We start from the raw sequence: 11,754 nt of genomic DNA, 5'->3' as shown, positions 1-11,754 counted from the left end.
AATAAAAATATCTAATCTAATTAATAGTAATAATTAAATTGTTACACAATTACTGCACCCTAATGTAATAAATGAAATATCTACTCTAATTAAATTGGAATATTTTAATTATTACACAATTACAGCACCCTATATTCAATGTTTTAGAAGTGCTAGCTTTTTAATCTTCCTTAAACTGTTCTCTATTCAATATTTTGGTTTCTTTTCAACTTCCTTAACATTATTTTTCATTTTTTTATAGCAATTTAATGTTTTGGTGTTCTACTTTAATATTTCATAGAATCAAATCAAAATGGCCCTTTACAATTTACACAATAAGCCTCTTCATTGCTAAATAAATAGAAGAATTAGAAGAGTTGCATTGAGTAATTAAACGTAGACTAATTAACTAGAATATTAAATACATGAATAAAAAGGGTCAAGGGATGTACATCAGAATAAATCAATAAAAAGGCAAGATATTATCCCTCAATTCAATTCTTACTAATTTTCATCTTCTTCTTTGTTCTTGTAAAAAAAAAAACAACAATTTTAGAGGATGAGAAGTATCGAGAGGCTAGAAGTGTTGGAGTCTAGAATTCGTTTGACATTCAAATCCAACTTCGCTAACCATCTCACCGCCTCTTCTTGTTAGGTTTTAATGCGTTTTAACGCACAATCTTTATATATCATTGTTTTTAGACACATATATTATTATCTTAGAATGTAAATATTTTAGATTTAGCATTCAAATATTCTTGAGTTATTTCTTCTTTATGTAAAGAGAGAATTGATTTGTCTTTAATTTACTTATTCTCCAGTAAATAAAAAGATTATCGAAGGACGTGAAAATTAAAATTGTTTATAGAGCATTTTTTTCTCCATCAATGCCATTAGTAAGACTTAAGAGAGTAGTTAAGAAAAGGAAAAGAGAGATGGTTGCAAATTTGATTGCACGAAAGTTTGTCTTTTATTTACTTTGTGACCTGTGACATTGTTTTACAAAATCAGAAGCTTTATTATAGTTGGTATCTCAAGTGTCAATAGGTTTCTGTTTTCATTTTATTTATTACTTTTGGTAATGTTTATAACTGCACATTTATTTCACATTCTCAATCAGTTTTCTCTAATTAACATTTGTATTTATAACACTCCTTTTGTATTCAATATTTTTGGTCACCTACAGCTTTACACACTTAGACTATTCGGAAAAATGAACTTATATTTTCCACATTTACGTTTTTTATTACTCATTATATTAATATATATTCAAAATGAGTCTACTCAAATTAACATGGGGTACAGTACTAGTATCATTAAAAGTGGGAAGTTCCAAATGACAAAGTTGAATTACCATTTTATCTCTATACTAAATAAAATTGTTATAAAAATCTAATTAATTAATTATTAAATAATTATTATATCTTCTTATACTAAGTATTAAAGTGGGAAGATGTTAAGTCAAAAGTTGAGGGGGGGAGGGGAATATAACTTAATGAGAAAATAAATCTATTTTTATGAATTTTATTTTTAGAATCAAATTTAATTTATTTTTAAAAATAAAATATTAAAAAATTTATGTGGGTCATGTCTATGTTGCGCGAGGTGTGGCGAATTAAAAATGAAAAATATTGTTATACGGTGTATGCGATTTTAAATTTTGTGTGGGTTAAGCTTAACCTACCCCATCCGACACCCGTCTGGCCACATTGTCATCTCTAGAAAGGGGGGAGGTAATCTGATATGCCTCTCTTTTCTCAATCTTTTTTTTTTACAAAAAATCCTATTTATTTGATTTATAAGTAAATCTAAAAATTACTCTATAATAATAGTTTCCACTATTGACTTGACACATGGATTAAGAAACAATAAATAAAATAGACTCAAAATGGTAAAATATTCATTGATTTCATAAACTAGATAAGTATTATTGAATATCCCAAAATAATATAGTAAGAAGTAAAGATGGACGGAGAGAGTATTTCTTAATTACATTCTCTTAATTATTCATCTCTTTTTTGGTTCAGAAAATCCAATAATCTTGACACTAATTTAGTGATTTGGTGATCATTTATTATGCAATAAAATAACATAACATAAAGAATAAAAGGTCAAATATTTATTCAAATAAGATAACGGAAGGATTTAAGATATCTTATGGTATTCTTTTATTTTTTGGTTCTATCCAAGGTTATTCTTTTCATTTAATATTAGAATGCCTTTATATCATTATTGTAATATTAGATTCACATTTTTATTTAACTCGATGAACCATCTCTTGAATGTTCATTTGTTTGCGGGATGGAGTATCAATAAGAGCTCAAGAAATTATTCATTGATTCTTTGTTAAAAAAAAAAACCATTTATTTTTTATGATTACTATAGTATTAAATTCATGCTTTAGTTTGGCGAAGAAGAATCTTGAATATGTCAGTAAATTAGCATAAAATTTGAAGATTTTCTAACCTGAAGTTACAAATGTTACTTTATGTATGTTTAAATTTTTATTTTATAGCTCAATGAAATTTCAATAATATATTTTCCATTAAAATAAATCATATGCGATATAAAATTTATATTAAGTATTTTGGGTTAAACATGCCGCGCACATTTTCAAGACTAGTACTTATACTAAATACAAAAGCCTAGGAAAGTTGGTAAGACTGTGTCCAATATATATATTACTTTATTTATTTTAATTTATGCGACACAGATAGAATTAGGAGAGTCAATTGAATTTTTAAATATTCGTTTGTTGTTAAATATTTTTATAATATTTTAATGTACTTTTCAAATAATATATGTGCCACATATGATATTTTGATTGTTAATCAATTTTTAATATATTTTTAAAAATATTTTAAGTTGTTAATTATGGTGATTTATGTGTCATATGTGAAATTTTGAGAGTTAATCAAATTTTAAATATTTTTTACATATTCAAGTTGTTAATTGTTGTGATTTAGGGTACTTTTAACGTAATTTTCAAATAATATATGCTACCCCCTTTGTCTCAACTTATGTCGCATAGTTGAAATTTCAAAAATTAATCAAATTTTTAATATATTTTTAAAACATTCTAAGTTGTTAATTATTGTGATTTAGAGTACTTTTAACTTAACTTTCAAATAATATATATTACTCTCTCAGCCTCAATTTATATGGCATAAATGAAATTTTGATAGTAATAATAAAATTAAGACAAATAAATTATAATAGAGAAAACATTGAATATAAATAGAGGAAATTACTAAATATAAAATAGAGGAAATTAGTACATATAAAATAGAGGAAATTTGAGGAGAAGGGCGGATCGGTCAATTAACCGACTGATCCTAAGCTCCTCAAATTCACTTTTATATATGTACCCTCTCTATCTCAATTTATGTGGCATAAGCGATATTTCGAAAGTTAATCTAAATTTTTAATATACATTTTTAATATTTTAAGTTAATAATTATTATGATTTAGAGTAATTTTGACGTAGTTTTCAAATACTATATGTTACTCTCTCAGTCTCAATTTATATTGCATAGATGAAATTTTAAAATTAATAAAAAAAAGTGAGACAAATAACTAAAACAGAGAAAACACTAAATTTAAATAGAGAAAATTACTACATATAAAATAGAGGAAATTTGAGGAGAAGGGTAGATCGGTCAATTGACCGACTAACCTTAAGCTCCTCAAATTTGCTCTTCTAATATATAATAATTTTAAATATTTTGAGATGTTAATTATTGTATTTTGGAGTATTTTTAACAGAATTTTCAAATAAGATATGCTACTCTCTCAGTTTCAATTTATGTGACATAGATGAAATTTCGAGAGTAATAAAAAAAATTAGACAAATAAATTAAAGCATGAAAAACACTAAATTTAAATAGAGAAAATTACTAAATATAAAATAGAGTAGATTAATAAATATAAAATAGAGGAAATTTAAGAAGTACAGCAGATGGGTCAATTGACCAACTAACCCTAAGCTCCTCAAATGAAATTACTAAATATAAAATAGAGGAAATTTGATGAGTAGGGCAGATCGATCAATTGACCTACTGACCCTAAGCTCCTCATATAAAATTACTAAATATAAAATAAAGGAAATTTGAGGAATAGGGCAGATCGATCAATTGATCGACTGATCTTAAGCTCCTCAAATTCGCTCTTCTAATATTTAGTAAAATATATAAGTGGGGAATTTACTTACCCAAAAGAGTGAGAGCAAGTAGAGGAACTGAGACTTCATTGAGAAATTTTAGAATTGCTAAAAGGCTTTGGATATTTGGATAGAAAGTAAACAGAAAATATTCTTTATTTATAGGCACAACAACAGCTTACTGTAAACAAAAACAGATTTTAGTGATCTTCACATGAATGTTGCATCTGTGATCAAATCAGTCATAATATACATGCTTGATCATGCTTTTGGTAAAACTATTATATTTTGGTTTTTTCTATAAGAATTAAATTTTAGTGATCATTAAAAGTTGAGATTCTTCACCTGAATTTTAGTGATCTTCACGTGAATGTTGCATCTGATATCAAATCAGTTAGGGGTGTCAAATGGACGGGTTGGGTTGAAGTTAAAGATATTAAAATAGGTTGAAATAAAAATTGGACTGGGTTCTGACCCGCCCAAATTTACTTTGGACTCAAATGGACTTAAAACAGGTTAAATCTTGACCCACCCAATTAGACCCGCTTAATCTCAATAATTTTAGTACATTGTTATTTAAGTTTTATAACCATAATTTGACTTTCAACTCAAGAAATTTTTAAAAGAGAAGTTACAAATGGATAGCTAAATCCTAAAAGATATAAAATAAATAGTAATTCATACCTTCAATATAGGAAAATACATTACATCAATGAAAATAAAGAGTCTTAAAACGGATTGAAGTTGGAGATTAAATTGAGCTCAATTGAGAATTCTCTTAAAATGGGTTAGGACTTGAATGAGGATTGAACCCACTACAAATAATCTTGAGTCCAACTCTTACAATTCTAAGCGAATTGAGCGGGTTACCTATAATTGAGCTCAATTTTGACACCTCTAAAACTAGTCATGATATACATGCTTTGTCATGCTTTTGGTAAGACTGTTTTTTTGTTTTCTTTTTCAACGAGGATCAGAATTTAGTGATCATTAAAAAGTTGAGGTTCTTCATGTGAATTTTAGTGATCTTCACGTGAATGTTGCATGTGGCATCAAACCAGTCATGATATACATGCTTGGTCATGCTTTTGGTAAGACTGTTTTTTTGTTTGTTTTTTCTATAAAAATTAGATTTTAGTGATCATTAAAAAGTTAAGGTTCTTGTAACATCCCAAAAAAAATTGAGCTAAAATCTAAACTATTCTTTTTTATGCATGTAGACTCATACTGGATGATTCCTAGTTGTTCAAGTGTATTAAGGCTTATTACCAAGTGGTGTAAGTATGTCGGAAGTGATTTAGGGTTACTAAGGACCTCTAGCACTAATGCAAGCTCAAAATCATTCTTACTCGCAAAGTTTTTCCATGAAATCATACAATGGTCAACTTCAAACAACAATATATCTTATAATATGAGAAGTTTTATGACCTACCAAATTAAAGGTCTATTAGTCTTCTTTCCAACTCTATCAAATTTTCCACAAGCAGAGTTTGGAGTAAAAAGTTATGATTGTTTTACTAAAGACACTCTAGTCTGAAATTCTATCCAGAAACCACGAACTCGTAACTACGGGCAGTGCAACCAATTACGGGTCATGAAACATGCTCGGGGTTTAACATCAGAGGCTCAACTTTTGCATCTGAGTTCCACAGATCCAATACATGGATCATTTTACAGCCCGTAAATGGGGCCCATAGACCATGTATATCACCCGTATATTCGGTGTATATCAAATTTCCAGATTTCATAAAAATGTTATTGTGAGTTTATATTCTCACTTTTCACTCCTTGGCCGATCCCAACAGCCCCCTAAATCTCTCTTCAACCCTACTAAGTATTGGTAAATATTTTTCATGATCTTACAACATAAATACTTGAATTTCTACAAGATTCTAACATCAAATCATCCTCCTATCTCTAGTGAAATTAAGAATTCAATTCTAGTGTTCAAGACTTGACTTTTGAGCAGGTTTATCAAGAATTCTTCCTTCCAAATCAATGTAAGCTTATTCTCATAATTTCTTAGTAAATCCAACATATAATTATGTATCTTAAACAAGAATCTTCCATCAAAACATAGGATATTCAATAAACGAATTCAAGAATTTCAAGAAAGGATTTTTTTATCGTTCTTCATCAAGTTAAGGTTCTCATTTATAGATTCATGAAGTGTTTGAGGTATGTAAGGCTTCAATGAGAATATCCATTCACGCTCATATCTAATGTATTTTAAATTCAAGGAATTTGTGAAACTCTGTGAAGAAAAGTTAGGATTTTCATAAAAACTACGATTTTCCTCACAAGCTTATATTTCCTTTAATCTATTTTAGCCGTTAAAACCTCATTTTACTGATTTAGGATGATTTCTATAGTCATTTAAACATTTATGGTTTTCAAGTATGAAAATTTGCAAAATATGAATCTGAACCTTAATACAGTGTGATGATCCAAGCCTACACACTGAACGTGGCCGACACTTGAGAACCATTGTTGGTCCCCAAGTGAACCATCATCTTTGCTGACTACAAGCGGAAGACTAATTCAAGCATACACAAGCATCAAAACTGAAAAATTATTTATAAACAGCTTACTAAATCTTAAAGTTATCTAAAAATACTTAGCATTAAACATAATGTTTTAAATATCATATCTGAAACTGAATATTGCAAGACTGACCAAGAATGTCTATCTATGAAGCCTTTACTGTAAAAAGAATATGTATCAGGACAGGACCCAGGGAACCTCAAAATGTTACTACTAACAAACCATTAAACTGGAGGTGTACGAAAGCAAGGAGGTCTCACCTAAATCTGACGAACGGATGATATGATCTCAACGGAACGCGTGTTGAAAATCCTAAGTACTTAAATCTGCATCATGAAAAGATGAAAGTCGAATGACATCAATACTGAATGTACAAGTATGTTATCGGGCTGAATAAAATAAATAACTGAATTGAAATGTTGAAAGTATCTCAACTAAGGAATAGCATAAGTTACGATGAAAATCATTTAATGTTCTTACTGTATGGATGAAAAAAAGTAAATATTGTACTAAAGTGTGTATATATATATACACACACACACTTTACTAGGTAGTTTCTCTAACCAACAATCATCACAATGTGCCTTGTTAATACAACATCTTACTCATGTTGCTAGAGTTTCCCTATACCTTGCCAGAGTATAGAACACTACTAAATTGATGGATCCACTAAAAATCCTTCTTTAGGCAGCTAAGGAGTTGCCTGTCTTGCGGTACTATCTTATATACGGTGGCTACGTAGTTTATGGGGGCTGTGAATTGTTTGAACTCTCCCCCATATTGATGCTCAATACTATATGTATGTATGTAAGCTCATGTAAAACACTCATTGGGTTGAGTCAATTACTCAAAAGGGTCTCTTTAAGAGTAAAATGAACTGTACACATTTTTTGTGAAAACTCTTTATACTTTTCTGAAAATGGCACTATCTTTTCAATGTGAAAAAATAATACCTACTTTAAGGGGTAACTGAACTTCTCTTTATTTGGTTGAAATGTTTTTGAAACCTGTTTATGCTCTTCTTAAAAATAGAATTATTTTCTCAATGTGAAAATAGTACTTTTGAAACCACTTGGGTTCCCTTAAACTCATCTCAAAAGATACTTTAAAAATACTCTTGAATCCACTTTAAAATTTCAAAACCAATGCATGAAAATAAATGCACAATGGAGTTCAATAAGAATCTCATCAACTAGGGTTCATGTGAAATATAAGCATGAACAACAACTCAAAGATATCAATGCACATAATATAGCAATCTCATAATATAAGAATTTAAAATTCAGAACAAGAACATAACTCATATCAAGAATTTCATAAAAATTGAGGGTAGAACCCTAGATTCAACTTGCTACTGCCTCGGTGCGCGCCCACGCGGAAAATGCTTGGTCAGCGCGTGGAAAGATAGTGTCCAGTAAAATGGGAATAACCTTTTACTTCAAAATCCAATTGATGCAAACTTGGTGGCGTTGGAAAGAAGACGCAAATACCTTTAATTTAATATATTATATGTCATATAACTCTTCATATTCTAAGAGATATGGTCGTATGAATTTAATTCAAGTAGAATCTTGCATCAAAACTTAATTGGTAAGGAATCTTTCAGCTCAACTTTGTGCGAGGGGATTCTTGTGACCTTAATTCATCTCCAAATTTATTCTCACACTAAATAATTAACCTTAACACCTAAAAAAAAATTATGAGTCACCTAATACAATCTTATACGTAAATAAAGAATGATTCAGGTCTTAGATTAGAATTTTTTAGAATGTTACATGCAGGTTATACACAGTTAATGGATAGATTTTGGCCTTCTCCCGGCCATATGTTAGATGTTAGGTCCTTAAAGACTTGTAGACTAGTGCTATATCTCTAATATGTCATATATGGCCTTATGCCTTGTTATTTATTGATGTCTGAAATATCAAGTACTTATTTAACTTTGAATTTATCACATAAAAGTTATTCTTTTATTTGGGGTGTCATCATATTTTCAATACAAAATATAAGAATTCAGATGAGATTATATTACGATCCAATAAGGTCATGAGTGGCACCCACTGTTAACCTTTTAGGTGGGTGAACTAACAAATTCAAACCCCAACTTATATTAATTGTTCAACTTACGAAATATAATCATAATGCGGAAACTCAAATCGTATTAATATAAGATGCAAAAATTCACTAGAGTCTATTACATATCATTTCCAAAACCTAAAAGTCATCACATCAAGGACATTTAATCCCCAAATACTAAGTCCAAGAGTATCAAAGACACCATAATAGATAAATTAAATAGCTTGTGTCTCAGAAATTCGTCTTGTAGACTTGTATGGCAACTCAGTTATTCGAGACAACGACTACTTTTAATCATCATGTCTTCACTCATTTAAAGAAAAAAACTAAGAACTTCAACAGGGCAATTGTTGGCTCATGGAAAGGAATCGAAACCAGTTTACAACAAGAAAGGATTAAAGAAAACCTTCCGTTTTGATGAAAAAAACCATGTATGGATTATGAAAGAATATCGTCCTTCGCATTACGAGGAGTGTCAATTCTTCTCAGGTTATCATTCCTTCGGATCAGAAATTTCTTGATTCTCTACTAATTTCTTCATCACAATGTCAAGAATCCTTTGCTCAGTATAAGTTTCAAGAAAATCAAGATTCGGAACAATTCAGCCCAGTTAGTTTAGTCTTAAAAGAAACAAATAAATGTGTCTGCTTCAAAAGAAGAAGAATGCTCTGTTTCTGTGATTCATCAAGAAACTCCCTCTTTTAGTTTAGTCCAGAAATAGAGCATTCTTCTTCTTCTGCAGCACTCACATTTGACGAAGATTGGTTTTACAGATCTATGGAGTTAAGAGTTGGTGATAGTTGATACAACTCAAATCTTACAATTTTGTTTGCCCAATTGTATGTGTTTTTTATTTTCATCTGTCAATGCACTTCCACTTTTCTTTTATACTTTGTGGTTTAGAATTATTTTTTTATAAAAAAATTTCCTTATACATGAAAAGAAAACTGCATTATTTGAAAAAATAATGATCGGAATTCAAATTGTGGTTATAAAAGCTAAATTGCACAAATATGTTAAAATTGTTAAGATTAAGCGAGTCAAATTGAGCGGATCGCAATCGAATTTTCAGCCCATTTAAGCTTAATCAATTTTAACCCAAAATAAATTTAAATAGATCATGATCTAACCTAATATTTAATTCAATTCATTTTAATATCTCTAATTTCAGTTCAACTTGTACATTTGAGACCCTAATCACATCACATGTGTTACTAATATGCAAATGTATTTTAAATTAAAAAGTTGTGAGTTTTATATGTATTTATATAGAGAGAGATAACAAATGAGTGCAAGTTTAGGTGGCCATTTTTCCTTGCAAGTTGCAACTTAGCCGCCACATTTGAAAACTCAAATTCTAATAATATATAGTCTATTATCTAATTCGATCTTTTTCACCTAACAAGGCTTTTTTCTAAATAATTAATTCAAAATGCTTGTTATTCTAATAGTATTTCCTCCGTTTATTTTTAATTTTTCTATTATATAAAAATAGATGTTTATATTTATTTATTTAATTTAAATAAAATAATAATACATAATTTATCAATTTATATTTATTTTATCCTTATTATCATAACTCACTTCAATTATATTTCAATGAGTGAGATAATGTATGAGTAATAATTAGAACTGATATAGTAAAATTGTCATTTTATTTATTATCCTCTCCGGCTCAAATATAATTATTTGTTGTGTTTTTGTCTTTACACGTTCCTTAAAAAATTATTGATTAAGAGAATTTTAATTATTTTATCCTTTTAAAAAAATATAATCTCTTTGCATTCAATATTTACTCTAGTGTCATCACTTTATAATTAAAGTGATTATAGTCGTTAAAAACAGTTAATATTAAGAATAAAATGAGAAAAAATATTAATTTTATCTTGAAATTTTAAAATAATAAAGTTGAGATAACTATTTTAAAAATTACAAAATATATTTTAAGATAGAGGAAATATATTTTTTAAAGGGTGTGCCAAGTTAAATATAAACAAACAAAGTAATGGATAGATGATGGACCTTCTTCAATTAATTGCATGTCCTATATCTAGGGTTCAACTTGAGAAAAATATATTATTTTCAAGGCCATTGATTCCAGTGCTTCAGTATTAATCTTTAATTTCTGTTTTCACCAAGTGGGTAGTGTATAATATAATTAGTCTATGCCTATAAATAATGGACATTTATCTATTGTGGTGCCATACAAAAGATTTACAATGAAGTTTCAGCTACTTTACTCCCTCACAATTTGTTTGGTGAGTTGTATTTTCTTTATATTTACATATATTTGATTTCTTATCCTTCACAATTTAATTAATTTTCTTTATCTAATTATCATTAAATTCTGAAAATTTTAAAAAAATGTTTATTATTGTATATATGTAGTTAGCTTTTGTAGCAAGTAGTGATGCAGCTATATCACCAGAGGTTTATTGGAAAATAAAAATGCCCAACACTCGTATGCCCAAAGTGATCAGAGATTTCCTTCCCCAAGCAGGTTAGTCTTAATTTGACTCGATGGATATTGTTTGAGGGAGGTAATTTAACGGTCATTGAGTAATAAGTCTTGAGAAAAATTTCAACTAAAATTTAATTTCTGAGAGAGGTGAAGGCATCAATAGAAAAATTATCAATAATTAAAGGTAAAATGAATTTGAATCCCATATATAAACACCACAAATAAAATTTAGAAATTTATTGCTGATTTGTTGTGAAATGAATTTTAAAGAAAATAAAGCTATGATAGAGAAGAAAAAGATTCTAGCATAGAAAAAAAATGTTTACGATAGTTAATTAAACAAATCTGACCCCTTAGATTATTGAAAGGTGTTAAAGAATGACAAAAGTCCCACATCGGTGGTTAATGAGATGGGTGGACTCCTTATAAGGCTTGGGCAATCCTCCTCCCTTTGAGCTAGCTTTTGGGGTGTGAGTTAGGCCTAAGACCTAATTTAACATGGTATCAGAGCAGGGCCCGTCTCACCCGATGTTGG

At 28.9% G+C, this 11,754-nt stretch overlaps 1 protein-coding gene across 1 annotated transcript in view; it reads left to right on the top strand.

Annotated features, from left to right (window-relative positions):
* The first annotated feature begins 10,928 nt into the window (after positions 1-10,928).
* LOC102581406 (BURP domain-containing protein 5-like) overlaps positions 10,929-11,754 on the top strand; it is a 3,300-nt gene continuing 2,474 nt past the window's right edge. Inside the window, exons 1-2 of the mRNA XM_006366511.2 lie at positions 10,929-11,016; positions 11,147-11,258. Of these exons, the coding sequence (XP_006366573.1) occupies positions 10,978-11,016; positions 11,147-11,258 (151 nt within the window). The 5' untranslated portion in view covers positions 10,929-10,977. The remainder of the gene's footprint in view (positions 11,017-11,146; positions 11,259-11,754) is intronic.

The sequence above is a fragment of the Solanum tuberosum genome, unplaced genomic scaffold (assembly GCF_000226075.1).
Source record: "Solanum tuberosum cultivar DM 1-3 516 R44 unplaced genomic scaffold, SolTub_3.0 scf00630, whole genome shotgun sequence".
In the NCBI taxonomy this organism is placed as follows: Eukaryota; Viridiplantae; Streptophyta; class Magnoliopsida; order Solanales; family Solanaceae; genus Solanum; species Solanum tuberosum.
The sequence above is the reverse complement of the archived record's forward strand: the minus strand, read 5'-3'. Positions and strand labels throughout refer to the sequence as shown.